General features: G+C 36.0%; 1 protein-coding gene across 12 annotated transcripts in view; it reads right to left on the bottom strand.

Moving 5' to 3' along the window:
- HECTD1 (HECT domain E3 ubiquitin protein ligase 1) overlaps nt 1–20,884 on the bottom strand; it is a 64,207-nt gene that overhangs the window by 10,542 nt on the left and 32,781 nt on the right. For 3 of the 12 annotated variants that reach the window (XM_035552069.2, XM_035552068.2, XM_035552070.2), the window contains exons 16-31: nt 19,754–19,888; nt 19,379–19,525; nt 18,936–19,030; nt 18,651–18,756; nt 17,245–17,379; nt 17,026–17,165; nt 16,246–16,569; nt 15,625–15,791; nt 15,259–15,435; nt 11,687–12,523; nt 8,386–8,607; nt 6,560–6,693; nt 4,285–4,441; nt 3,229–3,451; nt 506–560; nt 88–270 (exon numbers count right to left, since the gene is read on the bottom strand). In XM_035552069.2, the coding sequence (XP_035407962.1) occupies nt 88–270; nt 506–560; nt 3,229–3,451; nt 4,285–4,441; nt 6,560–6,693; nt 8,386–8,607; nt 11,687–12,523; nt 15,259–15,435; nt 15,625–15,791; nt 16,246–16,569; nt 17,026–17,165; nt 17,245–17,379; nt 18,651–18,756; nt 18,936–19,030; nt 19,379–19,525; nt 19,754–19,888 (3,237 nt within the window). The remainder of the gene's footprint in view (nt 1–87; nt 271–505; nt 561–3,228; nt 3,452–4,284; nt 4,442–6,559; nt 6,694–8,385; nt 8,608–11,686; nt 12,524–15,258; nt 15,436–15,624; nt 15,792–16,245; nt 16,570–17,025; nt 17,166–17,244; nt 17,380–18,650; nt 18,757–18,935; nt 19,031–19,378; nt 19,526–19,753; nt 19,889–20,884) is intronic. The other 9 variants (XM_035552072.2, XM_035552071.2, XM_035552073.2 and 6 more) reach the window with 5 other exon arrangements.

Below are 20,884 nucleotides of genomic sequence, written 5' to 3'. Positions count from 1 at the left end.
AGCATCTTTAAAGCTGCAAAAATAAAAGCACACAGCCAAACATAATAATTAAAAAAAAAAAACAACAACTTGGATGCAGACATATACCTTGTATGCAGCTATGAGCTGGGAACAATTTCTGTTTTTCCTAATACTTTTATTAGTGCCAGTTAATTTCCAGTGGCGCAGGAAAGCTGAGTCTGCATTCTTCTGCAGGTAGGTTATCAAGTCATTCTTTGGTAATTCATCTGTGCCAAGGTACTGCTCCACATGCTCTACTGACCAGCAACCCTACAACAGGAACCAACAAACGTTGGTTTTTCCTGATTGTAAAGTCTTAAAGATTTCACATGCATTACATACTTCAAGGAAACGTGCATTAACAAATACACTCACTCATATCCTTTAGCTAATTGAAAACTGTTAGTTTTTTTAATGTAGCTTTTCAAAAACTGCAATAATTCTCGTTTTGCTTTTGTTTAAACAGCCGTAACAACATACACAAAGGCATAAAAGCAAGTCTTACCATTTTTCCATTTTCCTTCTCTTTATCAGAATCCTTCATTTCTCTGTACATGATCCTAGATATTAAAACAAAGAGTTAATATTTCACAATCACAGCATGTTCTCTACATTCTGAAGTGACACATTGAGATGTTAGACATCAATGACATCGAGGTAAAACAGTGTAAAAAAGCAATAACAGCTGATCTTCACTTTACAGAACATCTGGTATACCCTGATCCAGCAAAGCTCTTAAACGTGTATATAATTTTCATGCTGTGTATAAATTAAATGCTTTGCAAGATAACTGTTTAAGTGAGGTTTGAGTAATCAAACCATCTTTATTGTGCAAATTTCCCAACTCAGCTTTAGAATCTGTATTATGCGTGCACCAACTCTTTGAAACCTTCCATTTCCACAGTAGTTTGCTGTTTATGAACTTGGGAGATACACACATTTACAACTATTTCTAGTGCTTTTTGACTAAAAGATAGTTTAGTTACAAAACACTTTTGGACACAAGGCAACATAAAACTAGTTAGTTGTAACAGAAGCACTGAAAAAATCTGAAGTACAAAGTTAAAAAAGTGCAACCACCATACTGAAGTTCTTGTTTTCGTATACGTTCATTTTCTGATATGACAGAAATTATGTTGGTATAGTAAATGGATCTCACACACACAGTCATACCGTCTTATAATTTCTGTCTATTACTATAAAGCAAGTAAGGCCAAGTTAGGGTAGAGAGGATAGCTGAAGCTGGAGGGGACTTACGGAGACCTAGTCCAATATCCCTGCTCAAAGCAGCATCATCTGGAGCAGCTTGCTTAGGTTGGTGTTCAGTATCTCCAGGGAGCACGACTCTACAACCTCTCTGGACAATTTGTTTCAGTGTTCAGTCTCCCTTGCAATTTGAAGTCTTTCTTTGGTTATGTGGAATTATCTGTACTTCAATTTGTGCCGTTGTCTTCTTGTCCTTTCACTTGTTGCAACGAAGAGAACTCTGGCTAAATCTTTCTTACTTCCTCTCATCGTGTCTCCACACATATTGACAAGATCCCACAAGCCTTTCTTCCTCCAGGCAGTCCCAGATCTCTCAGACTCTTTTCATGACAAGTGCTACAGGCGCTTTAATCATCCTAGCTGCTCTTTCCTAGCCTTGCTCCAGGTCCCAAGTCTCTTGCACTAGGGAGTCCAGAACTGGCCACAGCACTCCAAGTGCCTCTCACCAGTGCCGAGTAGAGGGGAAAGATCACTTCCTTCATACTGCTGGCAGTGCTCTTCCTAATGAAGCCCAGGATGCTGCTGACCTTCTTTGTGAGCCAGCTACGCACAGTTGCAGCATTCAATTTGATGTCTACCAAGACCCTCAGGGCCTCTTCTGTCAAGCTGCTTTCCGTCTTGTACCAATGCACGCAGTTATTCTTCCCCAGCTGCTGGACTTTTCCCTTTGCGGAACTTCCTGAGGTTCCTGTCTCCCCAGAGGTCCGTTAGAATCGCAGCACAACTGTCATATATATCACTGACTCCTCCCAGTTTGTCATCTAGGAGCTGGCTGAGGGTTTGCTCCGTCCCATCATACAGTTCATTAATGAACTGAACCAAGCAGTGACCTCTGGGGTACACCATTAATGACCGATCTCTGACTGGACTTCATGCCGACGATCACAACCCTGGCAGTTCAGGTAGTTTTCTGACCACCTCACTGTCTAGTCCAATCAGTTTGTTCATGAGGATGTTATGGGAGAAATTGTCAAAAAACCTTACTAAAGCCAAAGAAAATAACATTCTCTGCCCTCCCCTCATACACTGAGCTAGTCATCTCATCGTAGAAGGCTATCAGGTTGGTTAAGCATGATTTCCATTTCATAAATCCTTAAAACCTTTTTGTCCTTCATTGTTTGAAAATGGTTTCCAGCACTGTTTGCTCCATCACCTTTCCAGAGATGAAGGAGAGGGTGACCAGTCTGTAGTTCCTCACTTCCTTGCCTGTCCAGGGAATAGTTGTGACATTTACTTCCATCTGGCCCTCAGAAATCTCTCATAATCTTTCAAATACAGTCAAGGACCTTTCAAAAGCAGCCTGCTCCTTCAGCATTTGTGGGTGCGTGTCCATCAAGTCGCATGGACTTGTATGTCCTGTTTCTTTAAATGTTTCCTAACTTGTTGCCCTTTATGCCCCTCACCAGATTCAACTTCAGATCAACTTTGGCTTTCCTTACCCCATACACACATGCTCTATGTCTCTATATTTCTCCCGAGTCACTTGACACTTCTTCCATCATTTGAATGCTTCCTTTTTGTTTTGAATTCTGTTGGGAGTTTCTTCATCCATGCATGTCTCTTACTGCCTCTGCTTGAACTGCCACACACTGGGACAGAGTGTTCTTGAGTTCAGAAGAAATCAGCCAGTTCTCCTGGGACCCTTCTTCTCTCTCTAGGACTGCATGCCCGTGGGATTCTTCCAAGCAGATCCTTGAACAGGCTATATTCTGCTGTCTTGGTCAACTGCTTGACTTTTGAAATATTATTAACAAGCCACAGTTGAACTTTAGAGGCTATGACTTTTTATGTTTTGAAGTAGTAGCTTTAAAACCAATACAAACATTCTAACAAAAATACAAGAAAAAATAATTCTAGCATTATTTTCTGCAAAGGAGGAAAAAAGGTTAAAATGGTTTTACACCTGTTTCCTAACCAGTCACACAGTGTTCTCTTTACAGAATAACAAACTTGTGAGCTTACGTGTATGTTGGCTCCCAAATACGTCTAAGTTTGTCAGATTTCACGTTGCCATTACAGGAAAGCTGTAACAATTTCTGTACATAGTAAAAGATGGTAGATCGAAAGTTTGTTAGGGGCAGTTCTACTTCTCGAGTTGTTCCAAGACCTGAAACTTTCAACGTAAGTGCTAAACGTGGTGAAGGCATGCACTCGACCTCTTCCAACAGTTCTGAATGAGGTGTACCTGCAGATGAAAAATTGAGATGTTAATACAAAACACAAAGCTTGACAAGTTGGCTTAAACATTAATGAAGTGGTTCAATAAGGAAGCGTAGAGATTTCCTGCACACCTACCAGTGAGACTATGCTGAGTTAAAACTATGAGCTATAACTAAGCCCTATAATTATAAGACTTCTCTACGTGAGAAAAGCTAACAGCAGTTTTTGAAATCCATGTTGATCCTTATGTCTTGGTTACATTCTCTTTAATATTATCACAGCACATGGATTCTTCCTTGCTTACGCAAAGCATATCTGTTTGCTTCCTATTATATTTACACCTTTCAGTTCACCAAAATCAACAATGGTTCATTTCCACGTAAGCCTAAACTATGTATTCCTTTTTTTTGTGAATACTGATTACACCTACAGAGTTGAACAAGAATGAACTAAGGAACAAGATCATGTGCTATGCTGCTGGTCATACAGACTGCTCAGTTACTCTATTAGTTTTTCTCTCACCATGGTTTTGGATTGCTTCAACAAGTCCTTTCTGATCAAAGCTATTCTGGGCAGCTTAATACACAAATTATTCCCTGTAGGTGGAACCAGACATAGCAAGGGATCTATCGCCAACCTGAGTTAAATTCACGAGAACGGATGTTTTATACAGCACTTAGTTTACTTCTCCCTCGATAGTGCTTGGACATGCAGAGGCAAATGAAACTCTCACTCAAACAAAGAAAAGCCACACAAGCATGTTGTATTGGTTAATAGTGATGGGATCCCTGGGGCACAACAGGACCTTAACAGTTAAGTCTCCGGATCTAATGTCACAAATAAGTCTTGGCAGCGTACCTGGTGGAGGGATTTCTAGATCAGTTGTTTGTTGAACATTAGTACGACCAGGTCTTGGGTCAAAAGCAGGAACCAAAGCAGAAAACTGTCGTTTCAATACATAATCATCATCCCACGTTCTTCTACGTCCTCCTTTGGTTTCATACTCCTCTTCTTCCTTAAAAAAAAAAAGGGGTGTGTGTGTATTTTTATTTTACGTTCTGTAACAAAGAATCATTTCATCAAAAAATTATATGTTCATTATGGAATACAGCAGTAACAAACTAAAGTCAACATAAAAGATAACCAAGCTAGTACTTAACAGTGTTAGTTCCATTTAATTGGTCAAGCAGGAATCAAAAGAATTAAGCAAAACTGTCAATAAAGAGAAACCAGCATTAGTGGGCTAAACTTAGAACAAGTATCTTTACAATTTCTGGAAAGAAGGAAAATTTCCTTGAAGCACCAAAACGGCATAGGGAAATGCATAGTAGTGCAGACCAGCAAACTTGGTGTAGATACTTTGTGCATTCTACAAAATTTGGAATATCAAAGATTCAAATAAATCAGTGGAGTCAAAATAAATGCAGTAACATTTCTGAAACAATTAACTTTTTTTGGAAGTATATACCTATATTGATATATAACGTACATACATTTATTTAATCCAGACATGAAATTACATACCGAAGTACTGGAATTATTAGTGTGGGAAGAAATTAACAAGCCTTTGCAAGTATTAATTGGTTATGACTTCTCCAAAACAGGCCTTTAATCTGTTCAGCTCCTCATTGAGGAAGAATTATATAGTGTATGAGAGGGAACAGTACTGGAACCCAAGGAAGGAAAATTTTCTTTTGCAGATCTGATTCTTGTTGTGTAATCTACTTCTTCCCATGAAAAACAATAGCAAGTCCTTTTAACCATTTCTGAAAAGTGGTCAGCAACCTACAAACTGTGGTTACTAATTGCACTGCAGTAAAATAGTATAAATAGTTAAATAATTCTGTCTATTCTTGACCTTGTATCTTTGTGCAGAAAGTGAAATATTTAGCGGTGCAGTTGAGTTTCTACTGAAAGCATAATCACAGTAGGTTCAAAAGTTTAATGTTTGGTTAACATGCCTAAACTTTGAGCATATTAACAACAAGAGGAAGTTTCTACAATTCCATAAAATAATGTTTACACTTATGTAATAAATATTAAACTGACATTTGTGAAGTCTTCTATTTTTCCTCTTAGGCCTTGCAACACTCATTTTGATCACTTCAGTGGTGGTAGAAGACCAGCCATTCATCATACCACAGAAGAACCAAATGAAGAGCCAGTATTCACGGTAGCATAGGCAAGACCCATGGGACTAACTTACTTTTTTTCTGTTTGTCTTTCCCTTCCAGATATTCCACTGGCATATGTAAATTACTACCGGCCTACAGTTAAACACATCCCAGAGCACTGCATCACTAAAAAATTTAGCAGCCTGCCCACAAAGTTACACCACTTCATCAGCTGGTGACATGGAGAGCCATCATTTCTGTCTGTCAGCTTGTTTCCAGGTTGCTTTTAAGATGTCAGTTCTGGCCTATAAGGTCTCAGGGCACGCTGATGTTCAAAAACCTTTTTCTCTGGTAGAAATATTGAAGGCGGCACAATTAGTCAAATTTGGACAAGAAAGGAGAGCTAAATGGGCAGTGCCTTATCTGGTGAGGCCTTGCAATTTTATGGCACCAATTTGAACAGATAAGAAAACAGCTTTGTTAATACTCAAAATATATGTTAGAATGGGGAAAAGGCACAATGAATGATAATCCTCTAAAAGGTATGTTCTTCTTGCAGTCCCAGAGAAGTGTAACATGATTTTAACTTTGGCATATCGTTTGAAGTCTTAACTGACAGATACTCAGAATTACAGTCACAGATTGGCTAAGGCTGGAAGAAACCTCTGGAGGTCATGGGGTCCAACCTCCTGCTCAAGCACGGACACCTAAAGCAAGCTTCCCAGGACCACGTTCATCCACACACTTTCGAAAAACTCTAAGGAGGGAGACTTGGCTACCTCTCTGCACAACCTATTCCACTGATCCATCACCTGTACAGTAAAGAAGCGCCTCCTGAAGCTCTTCTCCAAACTAGTAGTCCTAAATCTAAATACATTTGTTTTAATTAGAAACATACAATGGTCTGGGTTGGAAGGGACCTTAAAGGTCATCTAGTTAAGAATCCATAGGGCCAAAAAAAAAAGTGAATTTTAATGCATCTGTTAGCATAGATAATAAGTCAAATAGCTATACTGTACCATAACTTCCTCATATTCTTGATCTTCTTGGTTATCATCTTCATTTTCATCATCTTCTTCATCTGGTTCTGGTAGATCCTCATCATCATCCAACTCTGCCAACAGAGTACTAGCTCGGCAGCTATCAAGAAAATCTATAATACATATATATACACATATTTATATATTTACATATGGAAGAAAAGACATGAATCTCTTTCAAAGCCAAATTTTGAAAATTAAAACACAAGCATTGAGAACAGTGAAAAAACAACTACCACAAACAAGAAAGAGAACTAAAAATAGCACTGATATAGTATATCTAATAAAAGTAGCACATAATATTGCGTAATTAAGATTGACCAGCAAGTGATCAGTTCTTCATTTGTCAAACATGTTATGATTACACTTATGTTAAGTTTTGAAAGAATGCAAAAATGGGTACACAAATTAATATTGTCTGATTCTATGTTTAACTGTTTTAAAAAGAAGGTTAGTGATGTAATTTTTGCTACAAATGCATAGCTTACACTTCGAATTGCAAGGTAAGGGACATTTAAAATAAATATTTAAGAGCAACACCTTTAAAATATTTAGTTGCTAATGAATTTCTGTAACGAAAAGGTGAAGCCAGTTATGAAGTTCAATTTCACCCACGTAGTACTAAGACATAATCCCCACCCCTTACCCCCCCAAAAAACAAAAACAAACAAACAAACAAAAAAGAGAGAAGTTCACAATAATCCAAGATGGACTATGATAGAGATGAATCTTTGAAATTTTACATTTTTTCTATACACATAGAAACTGTTTAAACACCCTTTGAATTGTTGTCAAGGCCCCAGCAGAAACTCTAGGGTAACTCACAAAACAATTTGTTCAGCTGTTTATAATTTAAAGACTTGTCACCCAATCAAAATATCAAGTGGCACTTAAAATAATAAATGGACATGGCACATGGAGTTGGTTGATTAAGATATCTACAAGTGGCTCAATTCCAATGCCCAGATAATTTCCAAACAATTTTAGAAGACTTTATAAACAACAAAATAGAGCACATCCAATCAATTTTTTTTAAACAATTCAAGTATTTCTTCTTTCAAGACTCTCTCTCAATCCAGTACGCTTCACATTAGGAAGTATTTTCCCATATCTAGCCCTGTTTTTTCTTGACTTCATTTCATCAACTTAATTCCTAGACATTATCACTCAGCCTAGTTAACTACAATCTTTCACAGCATTCACAGCTCCCAAATAACTTCCATCCTTATGTCTGTATCTAGCATATAGTGCCCACATAACTTTGCATTTTGTTCCTCAGACCCCAAAATTCTATTCTTCATGTCAATTTACTTTGTGTTCTTTCCAACTTGTTACAACTACTATGGTCTTGAGATACCTGGAACCTCACATAGAATTTTAAGTGTATAGCGTGTCTAACGGTTGGTGGTTTTCAATCAAAGAGTACTACAAGGTACCTCAGACTGAGCATGTAGTGTTAAACGTGGATTTTAAGTAGAGGCTCATATGTAAACTACATTAAATAATAAAATTATTTGATTAAGGAAAAGATCAAGTGCCCAAATAAACTATGCCATAAATAATCATCATGTGGGATAGAAATTGCTGAACTACAAAGACCTGAAAACATAAGGAAAAATTACTTTTTTAACATTATTTTACTTGAGTACTACTTTACAGAACTAGAAACATATAAATAGTTCAATTTTCAAATACTTATCAGTAAATAAACTACTATATGAAAAAAAAATAATAACAACAAAAAGGAAAAAAGGAAAAATCATTAATGGGAAGTCTGCTTATGTTCATTTAAAAATGAAACTTACCATATAAAGAATATTCTGCCTCCTGACCTGTATCGCTCTCACTAGATGTTGATGTTAGGCTAGTAGTTAGAGTATTACTAAGCGACTGACCAACAGATAAAACTGTAGTTGCTGTAGCTACATTGCTGCTGCTAGTAACACTGGATGTAGACATGGTCACTGTTGATGTGGTACCAGTTGTAGTCAGATTAGGAAAACTTTGGGCACCCATAAGAGGAGAAGCTATAGATAAAGATATGGTAAGATAAAATAAATGATTTGATGACTTGAAGAGCACAATTTACATGCACGAGTCCTGTGTTGAAAAATATATTTCGGGTTGAAAAATTATCTGATGTGTTATTTTACAATAAAGATTTACAGACTAAAGGGGAAGGGATTCCCAGTGCAAAAGTGCACACTACAATGCAGATGCCCACACCTGAGCATATTCCCTTGTGTACATTTAAAACAAATAAAATTATTAAATAAATCCCCAAATCCCCACTGTAAATTTGAAATTACTTCATTTCAACATCTGAAAAGTATTTCTGATATCTGTTACTCCAATACTGTGGCTGTTTTTAAGCTTAAAATTTAGTTTAAGCTCTAACATCAATATAATTAAAATTATACAAGGAAAACAACAAAACCATATATAAACAAATTGAAAACAGAACATAAGACAATTTTGAAACCTTTTCTGCATTTTCCTTAAAGTTCTTAAAGCACCTCTTACTTGCTATCTTTCACATAACTAGTAGTGCATATATTCATGATGTGTGACAAGACCAGTACTGGCAGTACTGTGAAAAACAAAATTTAGTAACTTATGGTGAATGATTTATATGAAGTAATTTTCAGAATAAGCTAGTGACAACTGAGAGGTTACCTTACCGCACATTCAAATAGAACACAAAATGTATTCTAGTTAACGACTGAAACAAAACCAAATTCACTGTAAACTCAATGGAAAGAATTTCAGGTCCTGTACCTACCTGAAATTGTACAAATTAAGCCTATATACAATTAATTACACATTTACACCCCAATGTTATGAACATTTTCTCACAACCTTATCTTCAAACACAGATGGTTAATCACATGTTTGCATATGAAAATTTGAGGGGTCATCTCTACTTAAATTTAATCATTATATTTTTCAATCTACTTTTTCTAAAATTTATCAAATGAGTTTTACAGTTTTAAAAGTAAACATTTTCATTATTACAGCTTCTATAACATGATGGATTGTTTTTTAAAAATAATATAAAAATAAAATAAAAGTCTGAATGTCAGACTACTGATGTCTGCAAGTATTACTACCCTTGCAGGAGGACACAATACAAAACAGAACTGTTCCCCTAAGTGGATTTGATAGCTTTTTGAGAAAAATAGATGCTACTGTTCTGGTTTTGTATTTGTCTGTCAGATGTTGTTGTTGTCATTTTGGTTTTGTTTTTTCCCCCCGCTAGGAACTTAAATATATAAATAGAAATACAAAAATGCAGACTAAAATCAGCAAAGGAGTTCTAGTCAGGTATAGTACTTGATTTTTTTTTTCTGTGCAGGAAAGAAGAGAGTGCAATTTATTAGTTAGTATGCCATATGCCCATCTTTATAAAAAAGAAAGTGTGGAATATTTCCAATCCAAAGGGATTTTCTTTGTTGTTTAAGAATTTAATAATCACTTGCTCAATATACATATCTTCCACCCACTTCAATAACAGTAAACTCTTTGCTCTTATATTAAAGAGACACAGAAAAAGCCATTAAGTGTAAGTATTTCGTTTGCTCAGATCTCAAGAACAAACAGAAGTTGGCTAGCCTAGACACCATATAAATCCTGACAAATACTAGTGTTTTCAATGTTTAAATCACTACTCATGATTTCAGACAGATCGTTTTTCGTTTGTTTGCTTTTTGCTTATTTTTTGTTGTTTTAATCAAAGGTTTTTACAATGTACTGCTATAATTTTGGTGTGATCGCTCAAATTTAGAATCTAATCTCTTTTTGGGACACAAATTCTCACCGTTTCTTTTTGTATAAAATTAGAATTCCCACATATGGGATAAATTTAAACACAACAAATACAAATTTTTAATTTATTTCCAATTTTAATGCTGTATGATTTCAAACATGCTTGAAATATGGCAAATACGCTGGTAAAGTGTCCTATATTCTTCAAAGACTCTCCCTCTCCCCAACACAAAACTACCTCAGAACTAGAGGCACTGAGTATTTGTCTAAAGGGATCGATTACTGGAAATCTTCTGTTTGGTATTTTATTTACATTAAAAAAATATATCCCCATCAAAAAAGAAAATACCCACTAGGATCATTTTAAAAACTGCAAAAATCGAACAACACATCTTCAAGTAAGAAAGCACAGAAGTCTTAGAAAAGCATAAAAGCTTAACAGAAAAACTGGCTGTTTCCTTCTGGTTACGGTAATTTTACTTTTTCTAACTTGTCTACCTCACGAAGCACTGAGCTCCAAAACACTGAACTACATACCTAACACACAAAGCTGGTTGTGCAACATCTCAGATGGGAGTGTTCTGAAAATTCGGAAGAGTGAACTCACAACAAGCAGGTTTACAGCTTACCTGCTAATACCTTGATCCCACACATAATCCAAGAACACGCAAAGGTTGAAGCATGTACATAATACCACTTAAAACAATGTTAACTACAAACTTCCATAAAATTAGCATGCCTAAATGACTTGCTAAATCTAAAGCTTAATGATGTCATTGGAAAACATACACAGAACTGGGTTATTCAGCCTGCTAGAGTACAGGGAAATGTTAAAAGGTCACCACACTGCAGTTTACTTTTTCCTTCTACTCTGCTCTTACCTCCTAAAGCTCAGACAGAGAATTTCCAGTATGAAGAATATGCATTTCCCAAGGAAAACAAAACCATATCAGAAGCAGGCAGACAGAAAGTAAGCATGCAAATTCTGCACAGAACAGATCAGAGAGCAAGAGTATCCCACGTTAGCTGCTGTTGCTAGTCTTCAATCCTCTCAATCTAAACTATACTCTCTTTCTTCCTAAGCACATAATAAACCTCAAATCCAAATCATTTCCATTTGATGGGTACCACAGTATAATCTGACATCACAGGGCCATGTAACACTTTATAGTTTCCATGAACCCTGTGAGCTATTCACCAGTCCTGTAAGTGCCCATAAAAGCAAGACTGCTCTAAGTGCATTGCTCTGTTAGGCCAACAAAAGCCAAACTTCTTTAAGTCTAAAGAAAACCAAAGAACTAACAAAAGTTTCAACTAAAAATAAATACAGCTTTTACTTACTTGCAGTACTCATGACATTTCTTCCCAAAGTGTTAGTATTGTTATCACTGCTACTTCGGCTTAAATTCATGTTGTTTGTGGCATTGGTTCGTGCTATGGTTGCCACTCTTCGTACAAACGACTCCAGGCTCGAAGTTTCTCGAGATGATAAGTTAGGAACACTTGCACTGGAGCTCATTGGTGCCCCAGCAGCCAACAAGGAACTGACTGAAAGTCTGTTACTCGCTGAAGAGCTTAGAGGTCGTTGGGAAGCTGCTTCTTTATTAGTCAGTTCAGAAACAGAACTAACATCAGGAGAGCTGACACTAACAATTCCCATGGATATAGCACTGGACTCCCCAGGAGTACGTATTGAATTATCAGGACCTAACTTCCTTTCTGCATTTTCATTTCCCATGTCCGCTGTTAAGGTGCTGGTGCTTGCACTGGAAGATGACCCTACTTCAGCCTGAGGCACGTTATCAGCGGAAGACAGAACAACAATTGGTTCATGGACGTCAGTGCCTGAAACTATATTTTGCTCCATTACACTTTCTGATCTCCGCTCCATTTTGGTCGAACCCAAGCTGATGTCGCTGCTACTGGCCACGCTACACACAGAACTGCTGCTTCCTTTTCTACTTGAGGAGCCTGCAGCAGCAGTCGTCTTGTCTGGACAGTTGTTTTTCACCAGGCTGCTCCATGACTGCGTTGTGCCTGAAACAGTGGATGAAACAGGTTTGGGTGATGCCGCTGAATCAGGGTCGTACCCTGGTGCAAGCTTGAGGTCAAACTTTCCTTCTGCGCCCATACGGTAAGAGTTAGAGCCACCAGCATCCCAGGTGACATCAATCCAGCCTGGAAAGGGACAGGAGTTTGTGAGATCCAGCAGAAAGCAGACAGGAGCGTGTCAGACAGTAGCTCCACAATGTGGGATCAGCTTCTCATAAGGGCTGCGTGTCCGAATTAATAAAATTACTAAATAACTCTTAACGCCAATTAAGGAGTGTTTAAACAATTTGGTAATGTAAAAGTGTTGTTAAAATTATGGCAGCAAGCACAATCAGCTTCTACCTTCAGAGTCCCTGAATCCAGCCAAAAGCCAAGTTTGCTTCAGGAAGGAACCCGACCTACTAGGATCTCTCAAAATGTTATGATGATTCTCTAAACATCCGAAACGTGTATTACAACGCATCATCATAACTTCATTAATACCTGACAAGAAACTGTAATTCCTGTATGGACATCTTATGTTTTTCTCTGTTCAATGCTTGTATATGGGCATATCTACCCTACAGAACACATTTTATGAAATTCGTTAGTTTGGGGTTATTTTTGTCCTATATAGTGAAAGAATGAGTGTACTGATACTCAGTTTTTTGTTTCAATAATTTACACAGACTCAAACTTTACTTATTCACAGGAAAAGTCTTACAACAGGTAAGGACTACTTCATGTAAGATTTCAGGGTCTCAAGAAGAGTATGTTTCACGGGAATTTGAAGTGTTATACTGGGATTAGAACAGCACTAAAATAAAAAAAAAAAAAGATGCTACTCATCTTTAGTTTCTTTATTAAATTATGTCCCAGTATTTTGTAAATTAAATGCAATAAACCTGCAATGATGAGGATAACATGCAAAATTTAGCAAACTAGGATAGAAATGGGGACAAAAAATATTAATGCTAGTCTGATATTTTTGCTACTCTGATATACCACAGAGTCATCTTAAAATTTTCCTTAAAAGTTTCTTTCTTGTTTTTCTTATTGCATGTTAACTGTACCAAATTTTGTGTCACTATTTCCATCGATACACATTTTCTTTAAAAACAAAATCCCTAAAGCTCAGTCAGCTTCTGTAACCTCAGACAAAAATTCAAAACAAGATGTCAGGTCCAGAGGCACATACATGTTTTTCTTTAATAAAAGAGAGTAGAGCTCATTTGAAGTAAAATATATATATTTTTAGCACTGTCAGGTGCACTTTTACCTTTTAACTATCCAAAAGTCATCACTTTAGACTGAAACAGAAGATCACAGGCAATTTTCTGTTTAGAAATATCACTCTGGAGGAAGAGCATTTAAAAATGCATAACGTAGAAGTAGACATCTCATCCCATATGAGCAGGCTTATATCACGTTATTATGATTTTACTCCATCTTCATGAGTTTTATCTGAATAGCTTCATGCCACTAAACCTCTGAAGAGTGAACCTGTGATGCAAGTCTGAATTTTTACCTTTCTACATTTTATTTGACTTTCTTATTGAATACAAAGAAGAAAGAGGTAAGCTCCATACAGAAACAGTATGATTTTTACCCTTTATGAATATCTGGACAGGGTGTTTTGAAAAAGCGTAATTAAATTACTGTTCTTGTTTTGTATAGTTCCTTCAATTTCAATATTAATTACAAACAGTTCAAAACTTGCACAATTGTGTAAATATACATTATGTACTTGGAGTATTGATGCTGCATTGTTGTGGCCCCGAAACAACTCAAGATGTGTTTAAGCTTCTGAATAGCCACAGAAAAGCCAGTGGGATACCATTTTCTATTTTCAAGACAACTGTGGCAGGAGTAAGTCTGCTGATCATGTATCACACTTCGTAGTCATCACTTGACACATGAACCTCAATTTCACCTTTACTTAATAGGAAAAGTTTACTGGAATATAGGAACAAAAACACTGATTTAATAGACTACTCACCAATAATACTTAACGTCTTAAAAGTGAGAGTGTATCTATGGATACTCTTGCATCTGGTAAGAACAATACATAGAGATGATGGGATAATTCCCTACAAGCTATACTGAATGGCTTAAAAAAGATTAAAAGTTTCAAAACATTTTAGATCATCATACTTTGGACATTTCTCCCTTTTTAAGAGCCGAGAACTAATAATCTGGCTAGGAGTGACTGAAGATGCTTCAGAAACAAGGCCAGCCTTATGTACACCTAAATAGGGGTGGGCATCAGAGGGAACTGGAAAGCATGTTCAGCTAACAAGATTATCAGCTCTCCTGGAGCCCCTTCAATATCTCAGCCTCCTGAGCACTGAATTCCGTGGCTGTTGCAGGTTTTGATTTTGCTCCCTAAGTTATATTACTTTTCACTGTTTTTAAAATAGCAACTTGATCCCAATGAAGCTAGCGAGGTAGGAAAGGTACAGGATACAACAAAAGTCAAGAAAAATATTGCAAATGCTAAGCTAGAAGAAATGAAGAATGTAATTATAGATGTTGCAGGCTCAAAGCTTAATCAAACAGTTTGCATCAAGCAACCTGGCATATTTTTAATTCTTCATAATGAATGTCAAAATAACAATTTGGTATTTTAATTAAGCAAAGCTCTGAAGATGTTTTATTTACAATAAGATTTTTTTTCCATGCATTGAAATGGAATTTCACAAATGGACTACAATGGTTACAGTATTTGAGTTCCTTCTCTCCAAGATACTGAAATTTCTATCAGCTTCTTCAAGAAACTACAGAAGGAATAGTTTAATACTACCAATTTCACATTTAGATAGAAATGAAATATAAAATACTCATACTACAGAGTTTTACAAATTCAGGCAATCTGTGCTCACCATTATGTAATTCTCCTGTAACAGTGCCTTCACCCTGTGGGCTTCCATCCTGGTCTCTCCATTTCCAATCAATTCCTCTAATTACACGAGCTCCTGGAACCATGTATTTCAAAACCTGAGAACGGACCAGACGTCGCTGTCTTCGCAGATTGGCTTCAGCTTCCTTAGCAGCTTTTCCTACAAGAAATGTAAATTGAAATTGGAAGACTGAAAACTGCAGCAATATTGATTAGGGAATAAATCTGAGCTTGTTTTTAAGCAAGCTCCAAGGCAAAAGTCAACGTGTTTTTTCCACACTCATTTTTATAGGTGATGTTCATTAGGATTTTAAGAGAACAAACAGGACGTACACATTCTTTTTCTTACCCAACTGATCTTCACATACTCCATTCACAGTGCCATAAAGTTCAAATCCAGACAGGGAGAGGTAGTGTGTTTGCCCACTGGCATTCTTTCCCATCTGTTTTATTCGAACATGTCTCCAACCTTGTTTCTCATCCTTTGGAGGATCTAAAGGCCATGTTGCTGTAGACCTTCAAATTCATTCGAAAGAGGTATGGTTGGGGAGAACAGGAGAGAGAAAAAAAAGACACAAACACACAAAAACAACACTTTAGTACCAAAAACAAACCACGACAGCAATCATTTATGGATAAAATCAGAAAACTGCCAAGAACATGAGAAATATAAAACCTAGCAACATTAGAGACAAATTCTAGATGAGTGCTGGTGTTACTATTTTCTCAAAAAAATAAATAAATAAAATGCAAATTTACAATGATAGAAAATCACAAATACTTTTACATGAACCATAAAGAGAATTTATGAACTGCTTATTTTCCAGTCCACGCTTAATAATCTGCGCCACCTACCACTTTTTTACATAATTATTTATTAAACCTATGGCATACATTAAGTTAGTCTACAGCCAAGTATGTATTTAACTGAGCTCAATTTTATAAAAGCTGGTAAAATACACTGACATACCCTGGTTCGTTGAGACTACAGTCATCAACATGAGTATACAAAGTAGTCCAGTTTTGTCCATCCTTAGATACCTGGAAAACCCAATTTCTGAGAGCAGATCGTCCATAACCTCGAGCATGACGTAATGTGTAAGCTGATGGTATAACCCAAAGGCCAAGATCTATGGCAAACCAAGCATTCTTATCATCATTAGTATGACAATTGAGAGCTGAACTGTCACGGCTTAGGATGTCTTCTAAACGGCCATAAGGCAGATTTCTTCCTTCTGAGGATGTAACCACTACTAACCCATAGGCTGCTGGATTTACCCACTCATATGCAGTTCTATATTAAAAAGAGAAATGTACTGTTCAATTATTACTTACATTAAAAAACAGATATCAGTAACATTTGACAGTTTACTGCAAGTTATTGATTACAGCTGAGTTTATTACGAACTGGAGCAGTTAATATCATCTTAGATAATTAGATAACTTCAGAGACATTCCAAAAATGTTACTTTACTACAGCAGTTAACAAAAGATCCAACCCTTCCCACCCCTTCATTTCTTCAGCAAGAATACAAACAAATTCTCAATCCAACTTCAGAGATTTGTATTTTTGTATTAGTTAAGCAGAGAAAAAAGAAATATAATTCTATTGATCACCAGTAAAAGCAAAGGAAACTCCATTCTTAAACAAAAAAATATAACAGACTTCATTATGAATTTTCATTTTTTTCTCTCTGGATATAGTTTACTAAATCTTAATTCAAAATATTTAGCTTTGAAAAATACTCACTTTGCATTTGTCCCAATCCAGTAAATAATTCCATTTTCATCAAAATCGTGTTGATGCCTGAATACAAATGTTTGGCCTTCACGTAGTTTTCGTACAAAAACAAATGAAGCCCTATCAAAGTCGTACCATTGCTTTGCTACCTACACACAAATGAAGAAAAGAAATTAGAGATGCAGAATGCAACCTTTCCTCGTGAACCGCACATGGTATGTTGCTCACCATTTTCAGGAGATACTGTTCTAGAGATTCAACAGTTGCCAATGGCTCCATCTTTAGCATTCTGCCAGTTCGATCTATTAATGATGTCTCCCCTGAAGCACGTTCCAAACGAAACCTCAACCGTCTTGTCAGTATCTGAAAGAGTACCTAAACATTAATATAGACTCTTCTTCTGTATACATTTTATAATATTAAGAAAAGCAATGTTTCACTAACACAGGCTCAGCGCCTCATCATTTCTGTGTGCAATTTAAACAAGCACTATATTCTAATTTAATGCTTTTAAAATGTTCCCTTACTGCTTCATTTTTTCAGTTAACTCAACAATTCTTCAGTGACAATCAACATAATACAGCTACAAATTCAAGTGAATATTTTAATATTTCATGTTTTTTATAGCTTTTATTTCTTTTTTTTTTTTTTACTAAGACCTATAGTAATAATATAAAACCTCAATATCCAATGGCAGCAGTGTTTTTGCAACTTCCTGCAACCATCTTCTGATATTTAACATCAAAATAAAAACATTTGCACTTCACTGTCATTTTGCGCTATCTTCAAGTGTACGTTCAAACTGGACAAAACCAAGCAATGTTTTTTTGTGAAGCTGCAGCTTTCCTTTCCACGAAGCTACTACTCTTTGCTCAATCAGATAATGACAGGACGAGGGGTAATGGTTTTAAACTAAAAGAGGGAGGAAGTAGATTAGGAGGAAATTCTTCACTAAGAGGGTGGTGAGGCACTGGCACAGGTTGCCCAGAGAAGTTGTGGATGCCCCATCCCTGAAGGTGTGCGAAACCAGGTTAGATGAGGCCCTGAGCAACCTGATCTAGTGGGTAGCATCCCTGTCTATGGCAGGGGAGTTGGAAGTAGATGATCTTTAAGGTCCCTTCCAACCTGAGCCATTCTATCATTCTATGATAATCATACAGCTAAGATGACAGCAGATGGGCACACTGTCCTTTTAACCATTAAAAAGGCCCTTTTAACCATGTGGGGCCCTTTTAACCATTACAGCCCATCTCTAGTCATCATAAACGAGCTTGTCTTATAACTGTCTTCAACAAAATACTACTTTTAGGATATAATTAGATTCTAGTAATGAGGATATTCCCATACAAAAAGAATACTCAAGGCCAAAAAAACAAACAAGAAAATAATATCTCTTCAGTCAAAATTTACTACTAGTTTCACTTCACAGTATAAAAAAATGGAAGCAGAGGAAAACCCAAACATTCCAGTTACGTATTAGAAGAAATAAATGCAAAAAAGTTTGTTCTTTGGCTAATTCTATCCAATTTACAAGAACGCATTTCATACAGATTTAACATGCGTAACTTTTCCTGAAATTCATATAAAACATTTGGTTGTTTAACACAGAGTATCACGTACTGTTATCACTGTACCTGAAGATTATATGTAGATCCTGGTGTATCATACAAGTGGAGAGGTAGACGTTCAATAGATTCTAACACTGCTATCAATTTCCGAATTAATGCAACTGCTGGACGACTGTGAAAGTGAACAGTCACTATGTTACCACACAAAGAGGAATAAACAAAATCTACAGTATCTCAGAGAATAGTACCCAGCTACAGTAAATATCTTAACATGTTAAGAATGTTCTTTTGTCTTTTAATTTTTTTAAACATACATTACCACATCACAAACAAGATATTTTTTTAACCTACCTTTCATCATCTTCGTTTTCACTGAATGCTGTTTTGAAAACATTTATTCTCTCTACTAGTTGACTACAGTCTTGTTTCACATCTAAATCGACGTTCTAAGAAATAAAAAAAAATATTACTTCTAATACAGCACAGCATATTCATTCTTTACATTGGCAAAAATATCTGTTTGGGCTCACTGAATTTTTTATTTAAAATCTTTATATCAAAAGCTAAATTATATCAGCCATTATAACTGACCAGACTTTTAATATCATATTTGAATTAATTTATTGTGATAGTATACATTCAATGGGTCAGATCACTTACTGTTGCAAGCCTGCCTAGTTTTCAAGACAGAAAAAAGCCACATCTATAATAGATTTATTTATTTTTAATTAAGACTTATGCCTACATTTCCTTTCAAAAGTTTTTCTTCAGAGACTTATGTTCTGTAAACTCACATTATTTAAAACTGTAAGCAACGATTGAACTAAGCCACTACTGCACATTTCATATGGAGAAATAGTATTCTCATCCTTCAAAAGTACAATTAAGTTTTCCAATGCAGTCTTCATTAAATCTCTCCAAGTGTTTTCTCCTTCAATACACTGAAAGACAAAAAGACAATTATGATGAAACAAGCTAACAGTATTTTTCAAATGAACACGTGAAAAAAGTGCCCCAGTAAAGCATGTAACTAGGAATCGCATGCATAAAAAAACCTCACAGTTCAGATATACATATGGTGACTATCTTACATGACATAGAACAGTCTGAATATTGCTACGTGATTTCCACTGACATCATATGCTATAAATTACAGGAGGTACACTTACCTGTCTGTTTGTATGAAGTTCCCATGCAGACTCTAACTGTGTTGCTATGTTCCTCAGTGTTACAACTACTCCTCGAGGCATGCTTTCAACAGCTTTAAAATGATCATCGTATAAATCTCTTGCCATAGTGCGTACCTACAAAAGGATTTTCATAATCACAAGTCTTGTGTTACTGTAATATGAGACCACTATTATTATTATTTAAAGTTCTAGAAACTTGGTTTTCTTTTTTGTGTTTTTAAAAGAAGTCCAGGATAGACAAAAATAGGTAAGAACAGAAACCTATCATACAACATATACATCATAAGTTGCAAAGGCTATGTACGATGCAAAGATGAAAGGTTAAAAGCACAGAGAAAAATAAAAGGAAATAAACACAATCTTACAGAAATTTACAGAAACTAAGCTTACCATCATACATTAAGTTACAGTGCAAAAGTAGCAGAAAAGACAGTTCTCAGTCTACAAATCTTCAGTACAGTATCAGTGTTCTGGTAATATTTTAGAAGAGTAATCATTTTTTAAAAATATGGATTTATGAAAGCTCTATTTGCATTCCCTAAACCAAATCCCACAAGTCGTATTTAAGTGACCTTATTCTAAGAACTTTTTTTTTTTTTAAAGCTGCAGTTGCATATGGACCTAAGCAAGGTAAGGTCTATACATGAAAGACAGAAGAGTAAAAATGCATTCTTTTCAGATGCTTAAATGCTTGAGACCTGAATGTTACAGTTACAATAACACTGAAGACGACATTTTATTTATTCCTAGGGCAGCAAGTTTAATATTCATAATATAAAACTAAAACACAGATGTTATTTACATGGGTTATTAGTGACCTACTCATGACATTTCTAACAACAATTACCAAAACATTAAAAACATTCAAACCAACTACAAAACTTCCATCAATTCAAAATGATAATTGGAGCAAGTTATGGATGAATTACGAATTACATATGCCAGTAACTTAGAAAGGTACGTTGATCATTATGCCTTTTCTTTCTTTGCATTAAAAAACAGACACCTACAGAATCACAAACACATATGCCAGGAAGAAGGATTGGATTATCTTATGTTTTTAAAAGAAAATCTATTTTCATTTAAAAGAGTATGGAGTTTTCTAAGACT

Source organism: Cygnus atratus, chromosome 5 (assembly GCF_013377495.2).
Source record: "Cygnus atratus isolate AKBS03 ecotype Queensland, Australia chromosome 5, CAtr_DNAZoo_HiC_assembly, whole genome shotgun sequence".
Taxonomy (NCBI): Eukaryota; Metazoa; Chordata; class Aves; order Anseriformes; family Anatidae; genus Cygnus; species Cygnus atratus.
Note: the sequence above shows the minus strand (reverse complement) of the source record. Positions and strands in the feature narration are given on the sequence as shown.